This window comes from Chanodichthys erythropterus, chromosome 17, assembly GCF_024489055.1.
Source record: "Chanodichthys erythropterus isolate Z2021 chromosome 17, ASM2448905v1, whole genome shotgun sequence".
Classification (NCBI taxonomy): Eukaryota; Metazoa; Chordata; class Actinopteri; order Cypriniformes; family Xenocyprididae; genus Chanodichthys; species Chanodichthys erythropterus.
In genome coordinates, this window is record NC_090237.1 from 38,803,991 (window position 1) to 38,823,743 (window position 19,753).

The 19,753-nt window shown below is 36.7% G+C and overlaps 1 protein-coding gene across 4 annotated transcripts in view; it reads right to left on the reverse strand.

Annotated features, from left to right (window-relative positions):
• Positions 1-19,753, reverse strand: part of dscamb (Down syndrome cell adhesion molecule b) — a 278,527-nt gene that overhangs the window by 121,192 nt on the left and 137,582 nt on the right. For 3 of the 4 annotated variants that reach the window (XM_067364527.1, XM_067364526.1, XM_067364528.1), the window contains exons 5-10: positions 18,796-19,074; positions 14,616-14,891; positions 11,002-11,298; positions 7,757-8,029; positions 2,353-2,631; positions 1,569-1,688 (exon numbers count right to left, since the gene is read on the reverse strand). In XM_067364527.1, coding sequence (XP_067220628.1) covers positions 1,569-1,688; positions 2,353-2,631; positions 7,757-8,029; positions 11,002-11,298; positions 14,616-14,891; positions 18,796-19,074 — 1,524 coding nt within the window. Of the gene's footprint in view, positions 1-1,568; positions 1,689-2,352; positions 2,632-7,756; positions 8,030-11,001; positions 11,299-14,615; positions 14,892-18,795; positions 19,075-19,753 lie in introns of those variants that run through there. The other variant, XM_067364529.1, reaches the window with a different exon arrangement.

The window sequence follows — 19,753 nt, forward strand, 5'->3', positions numbered from 1 at the left end:
TTTTATATATAAAAATATCAAATATCAAAAGAAAAAGAAGTATATTGTTAGTAATATTTCAAGATGGAATAAAGCAATTTAGGATTACCTGATTATCCATACATTGACAATTTTATGTAAGTAGTCTGCTATACTGTTATAAAAATCTCATTGATTTTTATTAGCTATTAGAATTTCATTGTACTTTTTGGCCCAAAAATATCATCAACAGCACATAAATGCATATATTGCTCCATATTCTACTCTGTCATACTATATGAGTGATAAAAGCCTATCAAATATGATAATAAAAACACATATGCAAACTTTTCTTTTTAGATTTAAAAAAAAAAAACTGTTCCGTTAAACAACAACAACAACAACAGATATTTCTGGCTGTTATTTCATGTCAGGCTTTAAGAAAATGATAAAGGAGATTCCATTAATTCAGGGGATCTAGTCATTTGATTTCAGACAATAAGCCAGAAAATAGAAGAAAAATAGTCCTTTACCCACAATGCCACAATGCATTTCTATCCCCTTCAACCCCATAGACTACATCTAACCTTCTATTCTTTCATCCGAGCCCCGTTGAACTCCACCCTCCCAATGTGCAGCCGTCTTTTTTTGTTGTGTATATGGATTTCCATTTGTGAGCTTTCATCTACAATGTGTAGCGAGGGCTTCAAATGCTCCTTCTCCTTCAGGAAGAATCAAGGTCGAGCGAGTCACCTGCTCCCATTCTAATCCAGTAATCCAGCTTCTTTGGCCATGGCCTCAATGCAAACATACACCTGTGCCCAGCCCACCTGTCCAGATAACCCCTAAACCACATTACTACCAAAGCCTGACTGAAATTATGTCCACACCAAATGTGTCTGCTTCAGGTCCCCTTCATTACCTTCCCTTTGAGATCTCTCAGCAAAAATCAAACACACACAAAAAATGGGTTAGTGAGTACCAACAAAATGTATATTTTTTGAATGGTATAATGACTTCAGAACAGCAGCTACTTGTGGTAATATTTCTTCAGCCCAAAATACAGTGATTTTATTTAAATCATCACAAATTACCGAATTTTATAAAATGAAATACATGTAAATGTATGTTTTACAATAAAGCTGCACCTCAGTGCCTGCCAACATCAACACACCCACATACATCCGTGTTTACTGAGGACTTGATAACTAATGGTCTGAAAAGAAGATGATTAATAATAATGATGATAATGATAATAGCTGGAAAACAGTTGATGTTAAAAAAATAAGTATTTTACTATATATTATATTTGAAGCATTGCCTTATAATACTGACCCTGCTAGTTGAAACTTCAAAGGAAAACCTGTCCAGTGCAAAAACATGTCATATGCTTCTTTTTCTTTATGCAAAATTAAATTTTGCAAAATTAAACTTTATTATTATTTATTTATTTGTTTGTTTAATTATTTTTGGTTAAAACCATAAACTGAATATGTGTTTGTGAGGAATATTTCGTATTCATTACAGTGTTTTGCATGTTTGCCCATAGACATTGGTCATGTATAACCAGAAAAAAATAACATATAATTATATTTCAAACACTAGCATACCTTTGGAGTGGTTCCATACTATAGTGGGGATTGGGTTTCCCTTTGCTGAACAATTCAGGATCACCGATTTCCCGTATATGCCATCCTGGTCTCTTGGCTGTACCTCAAAATGTGGTGGAACTGAGCATAAAAAGAATGTTAATATTAAAAAGATGTATGATATAAAATGATTTTGATTTAAATCAGGGTTAAGAGATTTTTTTAAAGAAAAAAAAAAACGTTACTTTTGCAAAATGTGCCTTTAAAGGATTAGTTCACTTTTTAATGAAATGAGCCACACATTACGTAATCATGTTGGAAAGGTCACGCTTGAAGTACTGATCCAGTGACAAAGTGAAATGAGATGGAGATTTTCGCCCTACCGCGGTACTTCCAATGTAATTACGTAATGCGTGGCGCATCACAGAACAATGCAAGATGAGCGTTTGTGGTTAAAAAGTATATAATTTTTAAATTTTTTTAGAAAATGAGCGATGGTTTCTCTAGATAAGACTCTTATTCCTCGTCTGGGATCATGTAGAGCTCTTTGAAGCTGCACTGAAACTGACATTTGGACCTTCAACCCGTTGAACCCCAGTGAAGTCCACTATATGGAGAAAAATCCTGGAATGTTTTCCTCAAAAACCTCCATTTCTTTTCCACTGAAGAAAGAAAGATCTTGGATGACATGGAGGAGAGTAAATTATCGGGTAATTTGAATTCTGAAGTGAACTAATCCTTTAAAATTATTCTAAAGTGCAGTCATCATTAAGAGTTAAAAGGAAAACATTAAGAAAAGTCAAACCTTTAACGATGAGCTGTATACTGTGCTCGACGGCTGCAGCCTCGTTACGGGCAATGCAGGTGTAACTGCCGTTATGAATTTCCGACAGGTTTGAAATGCGTAATGAGCTGGTAAAGTCTATATTGTCGATGGTGACACCCAGGCTGGCGTTAATTGGTCGTCCATCTTTGTGCCAGGTTATAGACATGGGCAGGTCGCCAGATATGACCACACAGGGGATGAAGACACGCTGACCGATGGAAGCGCTCTGAGAGTCGGAGTGTTGGATCAGAGGGGGCACTGAGAGAGAAAGAGAGATGAACAGAAAACAGACAAAACAAAACAATTATAATATAACATTTTTGCATATTACACAGCAAAAGTTACAATGCACTGTAAAAAATGATCATAATTTCAATGGTTAAAGACTGTAAAAATGCTACAGTAATAACAGGTTTTTGTAAATGAAAAATAACAAATCAGCTTATGATTTAGTGCAAACCCCTAAATTGACATTACCAGATTTCTTTGTGTGACAGCTCACATTTGATGGTTTTCACATCTGTCAAGTGTCATTCTGATCTAAAGATATTTGACTCAGTGAAAAAAGTACACGGATACACTCAAAAAAGTGATTTTAAAAATAATTTAATTTAACATCATCGTATTAGGTTTCTCATTCAAACACAATTGCATTGTGTTAAACTGACTTGAAACAGTTGCATTTTCATTTTGAAAGAATGTGTCAGTTAAGTAGGCCAAAAATAGCATTTGATGCTTGTTCAGTTTACATAAATGAAGTTAATCCATCTTAATCCATCTGAGTTGAGAGTACATAAATGATTTTAGTTGTGTTAAAATAGCATTATAGAAACTAGGAACATGATTTCCCCTTCCGATCATGCTTTGCACAGGGCTGAATAGGGAGATTAAATGTTTTGTCATCAAGATGAAATTGACTATATTTCTACAGTCTTTCTTCAAATCCCCCTCTCTTCTCCCCCATCATGAATGGACACGCCCCCTACTGCTGATTGGCTAAAAGAGTCTTGAGGCTCACTTTCAACAGCGTTTCTCAGAAATCACTTACTGCACCTTTAAGTTCAGTCCGTAAAACCTAGAAGATTGCTACCACGTTTTTTATAGCAAGTTCAGTCAACTATAGCTGCCATTTTGTTGTTTGTACAGTTACATTCTCCCAGTCTCCCCTATATCAAACAGCAAGCTTGATATAACCAATGACCAAATGTTATTTACATATAAAACTAGCGGTGAGTGTCTTGACAAACGGCTCAGAACGCACACAATATGGGCTGGCGACAGAGCATATGTGATCACACATGTACAATTATGTGTGATTTGCAATAATAAGGCTCCAGTCGGCCTTCATAACAAGTCATTACGGCTCTGAATCTAGAGATTTCACAGAGGAGGAGGCATAATGCGAACTAATGAGGGAGAAACAGAGCAAAGAAAGACAAAATAAAGAAGACTATAAAAGCGCTCTTTCGTCTCCCAGTAAATTTGGCATAATGCGTTCCCTGGAGACTTCGCAAGCATGGTGCTAGTCAGCCTGTCGCGTTTGAGAATCAATGAGTTAAAATAACATTGAAATAAAGCAGCACTTCAGTGCTTATTTAATTCACAACAAAATGGGGATAATGGACTCCAGGGAATCCCTTCGCACGCTTCAGAATTTTAAGCATGAATGGAGCAAATTAGCTAACTCAATCATAGTCCTCATGACTCTGAACTCACAAAAACAGATGCTTGCTTGGTTATTACGCAACAACAGAATCAAAAAATTGCAGTTTAACTAGTGTCTACTTCAACTTTAACAATATAAACGTCTGAATTATTTTAATTGGTGCTCTATCTGGGCTTTGAGGTAAAGCTTTTATGTCATTTTGGAATTAGCGCAACTAAAAATAATAAAAAGAAATCATTAGAGTCTTTATAGAACTTGTAACTGGGTATTCAGTAAGTGACATGCAATTCTTTTGGAAAGCTAAAATGTTCTGTGGTTTGACATATACAGGTAAAACTATTGTGAACAGCATTTTGTTCATTCTATTATAACTATTACACATGCAGCTGATACATGAGCTCATATTGTTTGAGAGATTACATGGAGTATTTGCAATTTCTAGACTACTGAACACAAAATAATTATTAAAAATGGTGAAAACTTTAAATCATCATTTTAAATCCCAATGTTTGAAGTCTCTTTATACGTTTTAAGGTCATGTATATTCATATTTTCTCTTTTACTTAGCAGATACAAGCAAGTTGAAACCTTCGGGTTACTAGTCTGCTACTAGTCTCTCTAACCATTAGGCCACGACTGCCCCCATATGTAGTTGTTATGGTGATTTGTGAACTTTTTTGTTGATATTTTGGCATGCGGTTTTCTACTCTACGCTTTTCCTGTTTTATGAAGGCCCACCCACTTGAACATTTCTGGCCTCACCCCTGTTATCATTAGAAGAAAATAAAATAACCCGTTAAACATGAAGTATTATGTAATAATTTAAGAGATTTTTCCTTATTGGCATCAAGGGTTCTTTAAGATTGTGTCAAAAACCCTGGGGTTCTATATAGATACCGATTTAACCTTTCTTTTTCTAAGGCAGTGTTGTACACCAAAGCATTTTTTCCAGAGGTTAGTGTATTTTCCCAACTGTTTTCAAAGGGACTTTCTGGGACATCTGGCTCTCTAACCATTAGGCCACGACTGCCCCCCATATGTGGTTGTTGTGGTGATTTGTGGTTGCTTACCGGCCTAAAGGTGATGACACAACTAAAGGTTGTGTCACCTAAAGGTGATGGCAACTTTTTGAGCAGTGTTGCCTGGAAATGTTGCCGAGCGATGTTGCTTTGGCACTTTCTCATTGAGAATGGGCAGCAAATTTCTATCTGGATACTTCAGATCGATTTTTTTTGCCCATTTTCAGTGGGAAAGTGCCCAAGCAACATGGCTCGGCAACATTTCCAGGCAACATTGCTCAAAAAGTTGCCGTGTGTAAAGGTCCGGCCACATTTATCATTGTTTGGCAAATTGTCATAGTTGAAACTTAACAGCCCGATTTTGGTACAATCCATTTGACGTAGGGTTTCACGGTGATTCATAAACGACAAAATCGATTGTTTCATCTCTTAGTGCAACGCTTCATGATATCATGACAGAAAGACTAGCAGACAGACTTAATTTTTTTTTCAGTCCTCCACGACGGGTTCTGTCACATCTGTGAAGTTGACTAAAAGGAGAACAGAAGCTCTTCCGTACACAGCTCTCAAACATGGCGAAGCGGAAGAGAGACGATGGTATTGGTGCTGCTAGGTGGAATTATGCAAGGCTTTTGGTATTATGATCTTCTTTGCCAAGGCCTGACCTCTCCTCAAAAAGCACGATTTGAGGTACCTTTCATGTAGCAAAGACAAGTATGGTGTAGTACAATGGTTCCCAAACTGGGGTACGCATACCCCTGGCGGTACAAGAGGTGACAAAAGGGGACAAAAATAACTCTACCTTAAAATAATATTAAAACCGAGCATGTATTTCTAACTGGCAAAATGTCGTAAATCCAGTACATTTAATCAAATTACCTCATCATTTGCAGTCAAAAATGACAGCATTCACACAAGCAGCATGCATATGACAGATTGCGTGCAGAATCTGCTGCCTTAAATCGTGCTAAATTACTGCCGTTCTCGACAACGCAGCTTTGTAAAATTGGGGATTTAGCACTCGCATGAAGAACAACAGTTTAAACAGTTTTTTTTTTTTACATTTTAAACACAGTACTGTCAGTATTTACTCTATTTTGAAATGAAATAATAGTTCTAACGAAAACCACAGCAGAACTACAACACACGTCTGTTTCGCGAACAATTCTGCGGCGTTGAACGAATCGTGAGAGTCAATGATTCAGTGATTCATTCACAGCCACTTGCTTCCTTACTGAATGAATGACTCGATGACTCACTCATAAAAACAGTGACTTGCTGCCACCTACTGGCAGTTTTAGTTTAACATTTAAAAGTATCACTTAGTTTTACATGCATTGCATATTTCTCAATTGAACATTTTTTTTTATTTAAAACATTATATATTTTATAAAGTTATTTATAAAGGTAAAAATATGCACTGGAAAATCTATTTAGGGGAAAATATTGTCCCTTAATGGTAAAGGTGTGACTGCAGTCTAAGTGGAAGAGAGGGGGTACGCAGAAGGATGCTAATCCCTTCAGGGGGTACTCCACACTAAAAGTTTGGGAACTGATGTAGTACATAAGGCCTGGGTATACTTCATGTTCCACTCAACAGTGTGTGAGCCTTTCAAAGTATACTCCTTTGGCTGTGAGCGCGGAAAGACGTGTAGGGCACGTGCAAACTATCTAGTGGACTTTGTTTCAAGCGCTCAAGTTAGTCGCACATGCACTGTCCACAGACCCTCCTAATGACATAAAATCACGTTATGCATACAGTGCTTGGACCGTCGCAAAATCAGGATGGCTAAAGTATACTTTGGGCTTTAGGGTTAGGGGTTTGTGAAACACTAGTCATAAGGCCTAGCCCTTGCCTTAAAAAAATATTTTTTATTTATTTATTTTTTTCACTTCATTGGAATGGTACGAAACTGGGCAAAGGTTTTAGCACTTGCTGTGTGAACGCATAAAAAAAATCAGAAAAGATTAGAAAAGGTTAAATGGTCCTGAAAAAAAAAGAAGAAAAGAAAATCACACTTGTATTGTTCATGGTTAAAAATGAGTCTATTGAAAATGTTTGGCACTGCGCCCAAACAAAGTCTTACTGAAAGCTCACTTTTTGAGAAATCAAGCTCAAATTTGAAACACAGGTTGTTTCCATTTTTGGCTTTGATTTTCTGACAGTAAAACGTGTTTTGGAAAATATACATTTCATATAAAAATTGAAAATGGTATTTTTTTTTTTTTGCATTATTCATAACAAAAGAAAAAAATGTTGAAATGTATAACTTTTTTATAACAAATTGACTTTTTAAACTTTTTTTCACTTCAGCAATAATCTGCCAAGTGTCGTCTTTAAAAAGAGATCAAACTTAAACTGTGCTCCAAAGCATTCAAGATTTATGACAGTTTAAGTTGGAAATTTCCTTTTCAGGTCCATGCTTAAAAAGTGAATAAATGGATTATAACTACAGCATAAATATCATTTAATACCATAAAATCCCCTATAATACAAAATATTAAATAAAAAACATTACAGAACTAAAATATAGTAGAATAATTTCTTTGAAATAAAAAAAAATTGGTCATTTTTGACAGACACACGAACAGCACCAAAGGGTTAACAAACATAATTGAAATGACACTGATCACTATTGTGGCGATTTCCCCAATCTAGCCTTCAGGCAATGGCTGACTTCTGTCTGCACAGCAGTACCTTTCACTGTCACATGAACACTCCTGTGAATTTGTTTCTCTGGATCCACCAACACGTAGCAGGTATACTCTCCCTCGTCCGAGTTTTGCACATTGGACAGCTTCAGTGTGCCGTTGTTCTCAAAGGCACGTTGGCGATGGTTGAACGGGAGCAGTTTGGAATCCTTGTACCACTTAATAGAGTAGTAAGGGTAACCAATGATGCGACAGTGAATGTACGTGTCCCTCCCTGCGATGGCAGTGACATTTTTCATTGGTCGAATACTGGCAGGGCCTGTTGTGAGAAAGAACTATCAGTATACAGAGTCTTTGAATGTCAGTTGATAGGCTTATGTAGTATGTGTCAATATTTTAGCTTTCAACTATTATATACATAACCTGAACAAACTGACAGTAACTAACTTCATCCTAACTTCAAACCCTCATGGAGGGTTTAACTTCAAAGGATACTCCAACCCAAAAAAAGAGAATTCTCTCATCATTTACTCACCCTTATGCCGTCCCAGATGACTCTCTTTCTTCAGATGAACAAAAATGGTGCTTTTTAGAAAAATAATTCATCAGTTTGAGTCCATATAAAGCAAGTGAATAAGTCCCTCAAAGTTGGCACCATACATAGTTAATACGACAGTAATCCACACAACCGTAGTTGATAAAACAAGGTCTTTTAAAGTGAAATGATAGGTGTGTGTGTGTGTGTGTGTGTGAGAGAGAGAGAGAGAGAGAGAGAAAGAGAGAGAAAGAGAGAGAAGGGTAGGGAGGAAAAAAAAACAAATATTTTAAACTTAACAATAATCCATGGCCAAACGTTTGCACGTTGTGAAGTGTTATGTAAGCACATTGTGAAACTTGTTCTGACAGAGAGATGGCTTAGAGTTTAAAATCTGAGAAATATTAATATTTTTCCTCACACAAACACTTATAGTTATGCTTCTGAAGATTTTGATTCATCAACTGTCATATGGATTACCATCGTATTCTTTTTGCGTGGTTTTTGAAGTGTCAACTTTAGAAGCCTATGGTCTTGCAGTACATGGACTATGTATTATATGGATCATATGTGTTCATCTGAAGAAAGAAAGTCATATACATTGGGGCAGAATGAAGGTGGGTAATTGATGAGCGATTTTTCATTTTGGGGTTTTAAATGAGCACAATAACCAATGGGAGTGAAGGCAGTAGAGCTTGACTATAGAGGAAGTCTATCATACACTATCCGTTAGCATTTCCATTCATCTAAAGTCCAACATGTTCCTGGATCAACATCTTTGTTGATCCTGGAACATCATTCCAATCAACCAATCAGATTAGAGGAACAAGTTTACAGTTTATGTCAAGTTTAGGCTTACAACCAGGGTTAGGTTGTTAGGTTCCCTCTGATTTAAGGGATGTTATGTTTAGGGTTAGGGTTAGAGTCAAGGATAAAGTTAGAACTAAATTTTCTGACAGAAATGTAGTTCCAGGATCAACAAAATATGATGACCCAGGAACATGTCTTACTTGGCAAAATCACGGTGCCTGTTCATTAAATGCTATTTACATTAGATGCTATTTACACAAGTGCAAATAGCGACAGATCAGACAATTGCACTGGTCACGGCAAAAGCTATTTTAATTCCACTTCGCTATTTTATCTCGTGGAGTCACGTTGACTATTTTAACAATGTTTTTGTTACTTTTCTGGACCTTGAATGACAGTAATTACATTTCTTTCTTTCTTCTTAACATTGGACTATCTTAATGTTATATCTTAATATGTGTTCCTAAGATGAACGAAGGTCTTACGGGTGTGGAACGACATGAGGGTGAGTAACTAATGACAGAATTTTAATTTTTGGGTGAACTAACTCTTTAAGGCCACCTAACATAAAGTTGGACCAAACTTTTCGCAGTGGTGGCATTCACACAGTTCCCAGTTCAATGCCCTGAGCAACCTGGCAAGATGTTCTTTGCATCCTGGCCACGAGTGCACCTTCAGAGAGAACATTTAGCCTGTGTGGTCGGATTTTGGAGGAGAGACGTTTGTTACTAAAACCGTCTTCAGTCAGCGACATTCTGTTCGTGCACTGATGTTAAAAAAAATATTTCATTTTGCAGTAACTATAGCTAGGAAGACAACAGTTTTCATTTATTCGTATATTTTGGCTTATAGTTTTAAGTGACAGATGTCGTATTTAATTTATCATATTTTTCTGTGACATTTTTTTTACGGTGTTGACAGTATCATAAGACAAATAACAAATATAATTCTTGTATAGCCAACATATTATTTTTTTTTTTTTTACCACCAATCACTCTCTCTTTCTTTAGGGGAAGTTTAAATCTGAGGTCTAAATTTAGCGGGACCCATCATGTCAGGAAGAAAATCATATAGTGGGTGAATTTTAAGTGGGAGCGGGTGGGTGTGGAATACAACCTAGCGGGAGCAGGACAAGAAAAAGTCCCACGCAGACCTCTAATCTGAACTTAAGTGACTGTAATTCATGAATGCTTTTCAGTAAAGACCTATGGCTGGTCTCCTTTTAAAGAAGATTCAGCAGATTATTGCAGAAGTGAAAGCAGTTCAAAAAAATTAATTGAACTAAACATATTTATAGTAATTATCTATATTAGATTTGGACTCTAAAATTGCCATAAATCCAAAGCCATATGTCTAACCAAGTTCCAAATTTGAAGGTCGAATCACAAAAATTGAGCCCACTGAAAGGTTTAAAGTACAGTTTCCATGTCCAATTTAAAAACCGTTTTCACAGAATGAATTTTGAGTGTTTAAGCTTTTGAATGATAACTAATTTATGACTATTACTAAAATATGTGATAGGGGAAAAAGCGTGCCACTACTGGGACACTGACAGTTAACAGGCGATAAGCGAAGTGAAACGCACCCCTGCTCAACTCCATCAGAAGGCGGATTATGAGAGCTCTACTGCCTTTACTCCCATTGGTTGTCTCTACATTGAGTCACTGCTCATTTTCATAAAATTAAGCTTTTTGTTGTGCCATCACTGGTCAGTGCTCAAGAGTCAAATTTCAGTAAAAATAAATCACTTTTAGTTGCTACAAATCACTGTCATTTAGAACAACACTTTTAGGAGGCTGCACTGCATTGACAATCTAAAATCACTAAATTCTCCTTCTAACTAAATATTCCACATAGAAAACAGACAATCTCAGAACAAACCTAAAATTGTGGTGTGTGGTTGTCGTGTGGTGTGGGTGTTTTTGAGGAGCTGATCTGACAAGCACCTCTTACGTTTATTCGAGCCTGGTAGGAGACCGATCCGGCCGAGTTGTTGCAGGTGCAGCGGTAGACGCCCCCATCGCTGACCTGTGTATGAGACACATTCAGGTAGCTGAGCACGTGGCCTTCTGTGGTGATGATGCGATCCATGCGGTGGTTGCTGTCTTTGATGACGGGGTCGTCGTCCAGGGTCCAGGTGACGGTGGGGAGGGGCGTTCCTTTCACGTGACACACCAGGGAGATGGGCTCATTTGGGCTCACCACCTTCTCGCTGAAGGCGGAGAGGATCTTTGGCGTCCCGTCTAGAGAAGTGGAAGACAGATTTGTAGACAGATGGTTTAATGATGCAATATTTCGCTATTTCAGCAATCAATATTTCATGAAACATACAAAATTACAGTCTAAAAATAACCTTCAATATGCACTTATGATTGTTGAGCAGCATTCCAAGGACATTTTCTATAGGTGACACACTGTTCACAAACTAAATGTGATGTTTAATCTGTCATAAAATTTCAGATTTTTATATCTTAAATGAAACTGCTGGTATTATCAATAAAACACTTTAAATAATAATCGTATTATCTTTAAAAAGCATGTTGAATTATGTGTATGAAATGTAAATGAAATATATATGTATTTTTTTAAAAATAGCAGAGCATTGTGGGCCAGACAGCTCTTTTTTCGAGTGCTGTAGGTAATTCACTGCTGAATAAACTATTTTCCTTGTTGTTGTGCAGATGTGCAGTCTGTTTTGCATATTCTGATTTTTCTCAAATATTTAATTTAGTGCTGTCAAATCGATTATTCGTGATTAATCACAAGTTTGTATATATAAAGTACTGTCAAATCGATTAATTACAATTAATCTCATTTCACATAAAAGTCACACATAAAATTTCATGTAAGATATGATTAATCGCGATATTGCTGTTTTACTATTTGTTTTGCCGCTTTCGCAGATATGTGCTCCAGGCCTTCGTCGGCCGTTCAGTGCTCAAGTACCCGCCGAGAACAGCTTCATCTCGGCCAGTGCTTATTTGCTGCTGGCTCTTATGTAGATAGTGGTTAATTCATTAGGGGTATATGAACTGGGCAATCTTTTAAATATTAGTGTTCAATAAATATTATTTTATATAAATAAAATGCCATATTTGGTATAGAGAAAAGGTCCGTCAACAGGATCAGTGAAAGTTGCATTATTATGCCATTAGATGAGGCAAAGACTCTCTTTATGAGTGAGTCAGAACAAGGAAGTTGTTTTAGCGCTGTGGGAAATATTAACTTTTAAAAGGAAAAAGACTCAGTGGACATTCAAACTGATCTTTTATAATGGATATATTATGGACATCGACCTGAAGAATGAATGCTATATCAGATGCAGGTACTCGTTTAGTTGATCTCTGTCTCATAATACCATAATACTCTACTTTAAATAATATATATATATTGACAACTGTCATTAAGTGTCATTCGCTCAATTATGTCATTTTTAATGCAAAGATGACATTGTTTGAGATGTCTTTGTTACGACAACTTGACGTAAAGAAACACATCATAACCTGTCAGTGTTTTTGTCATGTCAACTTGACATAAACCAAGACATCATAACCTGACATAGCAGATTAATTATCAAACTTAAAAAAACTACTTAGCTTTATGGGTTAACATTACATTACATTATTTTGGTAACATTTCAGTATAGGGACACATATATAAATGATTAACTATGACTTTTCCCTCAGTAAACTCTTAATTTACTCCTTATTATAGTTAATTGTTAATTGTTAGGTTTAGGTATTGGGTAGGATAAGGAATCTAGAATAAGATCATGCAGAATAAGGCATTAATATGTGCTTTATAAGTACTAATAAATAGCCAATATTTTAGCCATATGAATGCTAATAGTAATAAGCAACTAGTTAAAAGACCCTAAAATAAAGTGTTACCATTATTTTATAACAGTGTCATCTTTTTTACGAAATTTGAAATTGTCTATTATCTCACCTTCTGTTGGAGGAAACTTAAAAAAAAAACAAAAAAAAAAACATGAAATGAAAAATAGTCTTGACGCTGTTATAAAATTATTTGTCAGAGTATTGTCACTTAATGACATTTTAATGACAAGTTCAATTTGTACCACTGTACTTGAGCTCAAGATACATATTCATGAGACTATTATAATGGCCTCATGACAGCCAATGTCAAAACCAACCACATGACAGTTTAATGCAATGTTAACCCATAAAGCTAAATGATGTCAGGTTGTCATGACAAAAACACTGTTTATGATGTATTGGTTTACGTCAAGTTGTCGTAACTCGGACATCTCAAACAATGTCATCTTTGCATTAAAAATGACATAATTGAGCGAATGACACTTAATGACAGTTGTCATAAACATTCATAAAACTCCTTCATATTCATGACATGTGTCATGTTATGATTATGAAGGTGTCATGTCAGTCTTATACACACCCCTTCAAGTATTCCTTTGTTACTAGCTCTGAAGTGACGTTTTAGAATTAGTAACAGAGGCTTGGGCTCAACTGTTAAACTGTCAACTTGAGATTTGAATCCTTGGTGGAAGGAAGTATTTCTGCACAAAAGAAGGTTTTTAAAGACACTCCGCTGTTGTTCTTATTTAATGACACTGCCGTCGAACTGTTGTATAAACGCAAAATCACACTTGTAGCTGTGCGATTAATCATTTTGAGACATAACATTTCAATATCATAACAAAACACATAGAAAAGGGATTATGAAACTGCCTCTTCACATTCTCCGTAAATTACAGATAATGAAAAAAAAAAAAAACGCTTTTCCGAGCCAGACATTTCTTGCAAATCTTTTCAGCCCCCTTTTCTTATATCATGACACTTAGCAAGAAACAGCTGTGTTTTCAAGCTTCGTGTCATTGAAATCTTTACCCTCTGATCATCCTGTTTTGTTTTTTAACATCATTATAGATTATCAATATCCTCTTTATGCAGTTTTGTGGCAATAGGAGACAGTTGCCCCAGCAACCGAGCTGAAGCAACAAATCTTTTCAGCTGCAGGGCTGAGTAGCTTCAGTAGAGTCCAGTGCAGGCTTATATTAAAACACATGCACAGTTACACCACAGTATGCTCATAGTAGCACTCCACAATTTCACAGGTCATTAAAAATTATAGTTGAAATAGAAGTAACGACAGATCTTTTCCATATTGTGATGCACATCTGGGGGTTATGAATTATCAAAAAAGAAAAAATGTAGGGTGAGGACTTGGTTTGTGTGCATCAGTTGCATAAACTGCTTAGAGTAGTCTTAAAAATAAAGTCAGCTAATTTGTTCTGTAAGTCACTAACTTTGTAAAGTCAGATACATAAAAAGGAAATAGGTCTAATTTGAATCATAAAAGTAAGACTGATTAGCCCTAACTAACTGCTACTTAAGTCACAATCTTAACATAGAGGCTAAGTTGATGCAACCAGCCACAGTTTTTGAAGTGGATGCAGATAAACACAAACTTGCAAGGGCAGGATTTAAGTAGAATAAGTGAATGGAGATTACTTTTAGTAATTTAACACTAACAAGCATTACACTATTTCTTCTTCTTTCTTCCAAGATGGACTTACCTTCCAAGACGACCTGAACTAAGTCTTGGGTGGACATCTTGCCATTTCGAGCAAAGCACTGGTACGCTCCTCCATCACTCTTGGCCATTCCCTCCATCACCAGGTTCTCGTTGTTGATGCCCGTGATACGTATGTTTATACCCTGATAGATCTTCTCACCGTTCCTGTACCAGGTGATGTCATACTCGTCAGAACCAGTCACACTGCAGAACAGAGACACTTGGCTACCCACGCTGCCTCTCACCTTCCGTGGGCTCACCACTGCTTTCAGAGGCTCTGGGGTAGATGGAAGCACACATACATACACATTAATACACTATTTAATAAAATAATTTAGTCTAAATTCAAAGAAATTCTTTCATCTTTATGCAGACCATGTTTTTGAAAGGATTTAGACTAAAACTGAATTTGTCATCTTTTAAAGGGTTAGTTCACCCAAAAAAATGGAAATTCTGTCATTAATTCCTCACCCTCATGTCGTTCTACACCCGTAAGACCTTCGTTCATCTTCAGAACACAAATTAAGATATTTTTGATGAAATGTGATGGCTCAGTGAGGCCTCTATTGAGAGCAAAGCCATTCAAACTCTCAAGGTCCATTAATGCACTAAAAACATATTTGAATCAGTTAATGTGATTACAGTGGTTCAATATTAATATTATATAGCAACGAGAATACTTTTTTGTGCACCAAAAAAAAACAAAATAACGACTTTTCAACAATATCTAGCAATGGGCAGATTTCAAAACACTGCTTCATGAAGCTTCTGAGCTTTATGAATCATTTGATTCAAATCAGTGATTCGGAACTCCTATCAGATGCCTGAACTGCTGAAATCACGTGATTTTGGTGCTCCGATTCACTGATTTGATTCGTAAAGCTCTGAAGCAGTGTTTTGAAATCGTCCATCACTAGATATTGTTGAAAAGACGTTATTTTGTTTTTTTGGTGCATAAAAAGTATTCTTGTCGCTTTATAATATTAAGATAGAACCACTATCACATGAACTGATTCAAATATGTTTTAGTACCTTTATGGACCTTGAGAGTTTGAATGGCTTTTCTCTCAATAGAGGCCTCACTGAGCCATCGCATTTCATCAAAAATATCTTAATTTTTGCTCTGAAGATGAACGAAGGTCTTACGGCTGTAGAGCGACATGAAGACGAGTAATAAATGACAGTATTTTCATTTTTGGGTGAACTAACCCTTTAAAGACTTATTGCTGCGGTCCATTCAACTCATAATAGTCATAATATCCAAATTCCTACTTGGAAAAGTAGAACAGAATGCTACATGATGTCATGTGAACATAGCATCAACCTAGAAGAAGTATACAGTAAAAGTTCACTTATAAGCAAATTTAAAAACAACAACATTGAGTCAGTTACATGAATAGAAATCCTGTTTAGCAACTGTCAAAAACGCGTTGTGAAGACGGAAGTGATGTCTCGCCCATATACTTCAATGAGCGCGAGACATCACTTCCGTTGTCAGAGCGAGATCAGACCTCACTAGCCGGAAGCTGAACGAAGTTGGACATAGTGGTGTATTAGAGGTAAAAATTATATAAATACTGTTCGGTTTCTCGCACAAACCGATCGTTTCGAGTCTTAGGACATTAATGTGTCGTCACGAGCCGCAGGTTTTAATTTTGATTTGTCTAAGCAAGTTTTATTTACTGTTATAGTTCCCATCTACTGCTATTATTTGACTGACAGACGGCAGCGGTTGCAGTTAAAAATCATAATTTGCGTTCGACTGAAGAAAAAAAGTCATCTACATCTTGGATGCCCTGGGGGTAAGCAGATAAACATCAAATTTTCATTTTTGGGTGAACTATCCCTTTAAGAGAAAACTGCGTTATTCATTTTTAGTTATACTGTTTTTATTTCTATGATCAATTTGTGGAAAGGAGTTCAGTTAGGAGGTCAAAAGTTGTAGAAGCTCATAAATCATGTACAGTAAGGTCTGAAGAGACGAAGATATGAGATATGAAATCATACATGAGAGAATCCAGTCAGTTAAGTTTGTGGCAAAACCTTTTACAGTGCTTGGATATTGTTGTCTTTTACTGCATATGATAATTCATATTAAGGAACTGAAATGACATTCAGTACAAGATGATTTTTTCAAAAGCTCCTGCAGATTATTTTTTCTAGTCATGTATTTCGTCATTGAGGATTTATTATTTATTATTATTTTCTATTTAAAATGGACACACAGTGGACAAAATGGAGCAAATCTTCTCCATTTCTATTAACAGAACTCTATATACTTAAGTAGTGCTGTTTGTGTGCATGCAAAATATACAAACTTACCTATTAAGGTATACATGAATGCATAGGTAAAAGTTCAATATAACCCAGTGATGTTTGGACTTTATGTTTTCAGCACAAAGCCTAAGTTAATCTGAAATTGGTTTCTAAACATGAACTTTAAGCTATTCAAGTGAACCTCATGCAAGAGGGGGGCCATCCAGTGGCCACCTATGACAGCATCAGCCAATCAAAACATTGGATCTGAAAGGTGCCAATTTGCATCTCCCTCCTTCTCGGGACAGATTAAAAGGCTTGTTTCTGAGACAGATAAGGGTTCCAGTTGGGTTGCTGCAGTTTCCCGTTCTGGTTCCAGGCTCCGGTTCCTGCTCCAGTCCCGGTTCAAGGTTCCGGTCCCAAGATGTGCTAAACTATGTCCAACTCTACAGAGTTGTGAAGTTGCTCTCTCAAGACTCTGAAGCTCTAAAGAGAGAAACAAGGAAGTTCTGCAAGAAGTGAATTTGGGGAGTTTGAAAACTGCAACAGAGACAATGACTACAAGCTTAGCCCCCCATCTTCAAAATATCTTCTGCACCAACTTCAAAATCCTCTCATCAGAGATCCTCCAAATCTGTGTGTTCCAGAGAATAAGGATCGTCTGCACAGACATCAGAACCTTCAAGGCGTCTTCTTCTGCATGTTCCAGGAAAAGGACCTTCTCTGTGCTCCAGGAGTTCAACGTTCACAAGTACTTTGTGTTCAAGGCTGTGAAACGTATTCCAGTTCCTTTCTTCTCACCGCAACGCTGCTCAGCTCAACAAGTGGAAGACGTCACCCTCGGATTCAGCACAACCAGGCGGATGTAAATATCACTTACCAAACCTCTTTCCAGGAAACCTTGGCATTATCTAATTTGCATTAGATTTTGCATAGCTGATATCAGTTAATAACAAATAATCTGCTGGTTTATTTGTTGAATTCAGAATAAGGTTTACCTTATTTCTTCTAGAGAAACTACAGTTTATCTTTCCATAAGATTAACTTGTAACTGCCATAGTAACATCCAACTCATCCACTTGTATTGATCAGTCTTTTTGCACTTTATCCAATCACTAGTTGTTAGTTACTCTTGTCTATCTTTTTGTTAATAAAATCCTTTTATTACACTTGTGTCTTCCTTGTCTTGATAATACGGTAAGAGGCTCTACAAGTTAACAATATCTCACAAATCCTTCAGATTGATCAGATGATGAACTTCCTTCCATTTATTTAATTGTAATTAAGTCAACAATCTTCCACGATTGTTCTTAATTGTCAAGGTGAGACCCCTTGGTTGGTGCCCCAGAATTATTATAAGGATTTATCTGACTCAATATTAATATTAATACAAAATCTTAATATGATATTAATAATATTAACAGGTAGAAGCCTGAGATATTGATATACAGCTTTGGATAGAACACAGCACAAGTAAAGACTTGTTAACTAATAACAGCCCATCCAAACAATCATGTTGTTTGCTAATGTGTGTACTTGCTAATCATGCTCAACTTCAATTTTTTGGGCCAACATAATTTTGGTTTTAATTGTATTAAGTCTTACAGGAATCATTTACATGAATTTATTTGGTTTTCAAAATCAAACTGTCAAAGGGCACATATGAAAATTTAGATAGTTCTCATAGATGTAATAATGTGAATGCTATAATTGTCCAATAATTTCAATTTAAAACAGGGGGTTGTCATCTCTGGCCATCGAGATTCACGTTCCTGCTGAGTTTAGCTCCAACGCCAATCAAACACCTGAACAAGCCAATCAATCTCTTCACTATTACTAGAAAGCTCCAGGCAGGTGAGTTTGACCAGGGTTGGAGCTAAACTGGAGGAAAGTGGATCTCAAGGGCAAGAGTTGAGATAACTTACGTTTGACCACCAGCCGTCCAACCACTTTGGCGTTCCCGAAGCTGTTCCACACCTCACACACATAACTGCCTGCGTCACTGGGTCGTGTGGCCTCGATGAGAAGGCCCGATACACTCTGGTGGTAGCGGCTGTCTGATTCTAAGGGGCTGTTGTCCCTCAGCCAGCGATACCTGGGCGGGGGGTGACCGGACGCTTTACACGGGAGCTCCACCCGGTGTCCCACCATAACCTCCCTCCGTTCAAACCCATCCAGAATCACCGGAGCAGAGTCCACAGGTTCTAAAAGAGAGTGAGAGAAAATACATTTTCTTTATATAGCAGTGGAAAATGAGGTCTATGTCTACCCATCCATCCCATATGTTCTACAGCAATTACTACAATCTGATCTTTTTTTTTCCCCCTCATATTTATCAGTCTACTACAAGTAAAGAGAGAGAGATACTTTATGGCAGTCAGAAGAGAGAAAGATGTCAAATATATAGTTGCTTCCTCAACAGCTGTCTTAGACTCAATCGCAGCAATGCTAGTTGATGTTAGTAGACTAGGTTGTTTTTTTGTTTTTTTTGTTGTTTGTTTGTTTCTTAACCTGGCTGCAGATCTGAGTGGCCATGAGCTGCCATGATTAAATTGTGAATTTCAAATTGTGTACTTCCCAGTCTCAGCCAGCAAATACCACTGAGATGAATCAGGATCCAGGTATTATAGACAGCAAACTTATATCAATTATGCTTAAAATCCTAATGAACACGCTTAATAAAACCATACTTTCAATCATGGATTTCATTTAAATGTAAAATAGATTAAGATTATCCTCTTTTAGGGATTAATTTTAAATGTACATGTGAGGAGTTTTAAATACTAAATGTAAAATATAGTTGATGACTGAACGAAGACATCGGATGTAGCGTCTGGTCTCAGAGAGGTGCTTATTACTGATAAACATGAAAATAAAAGAACA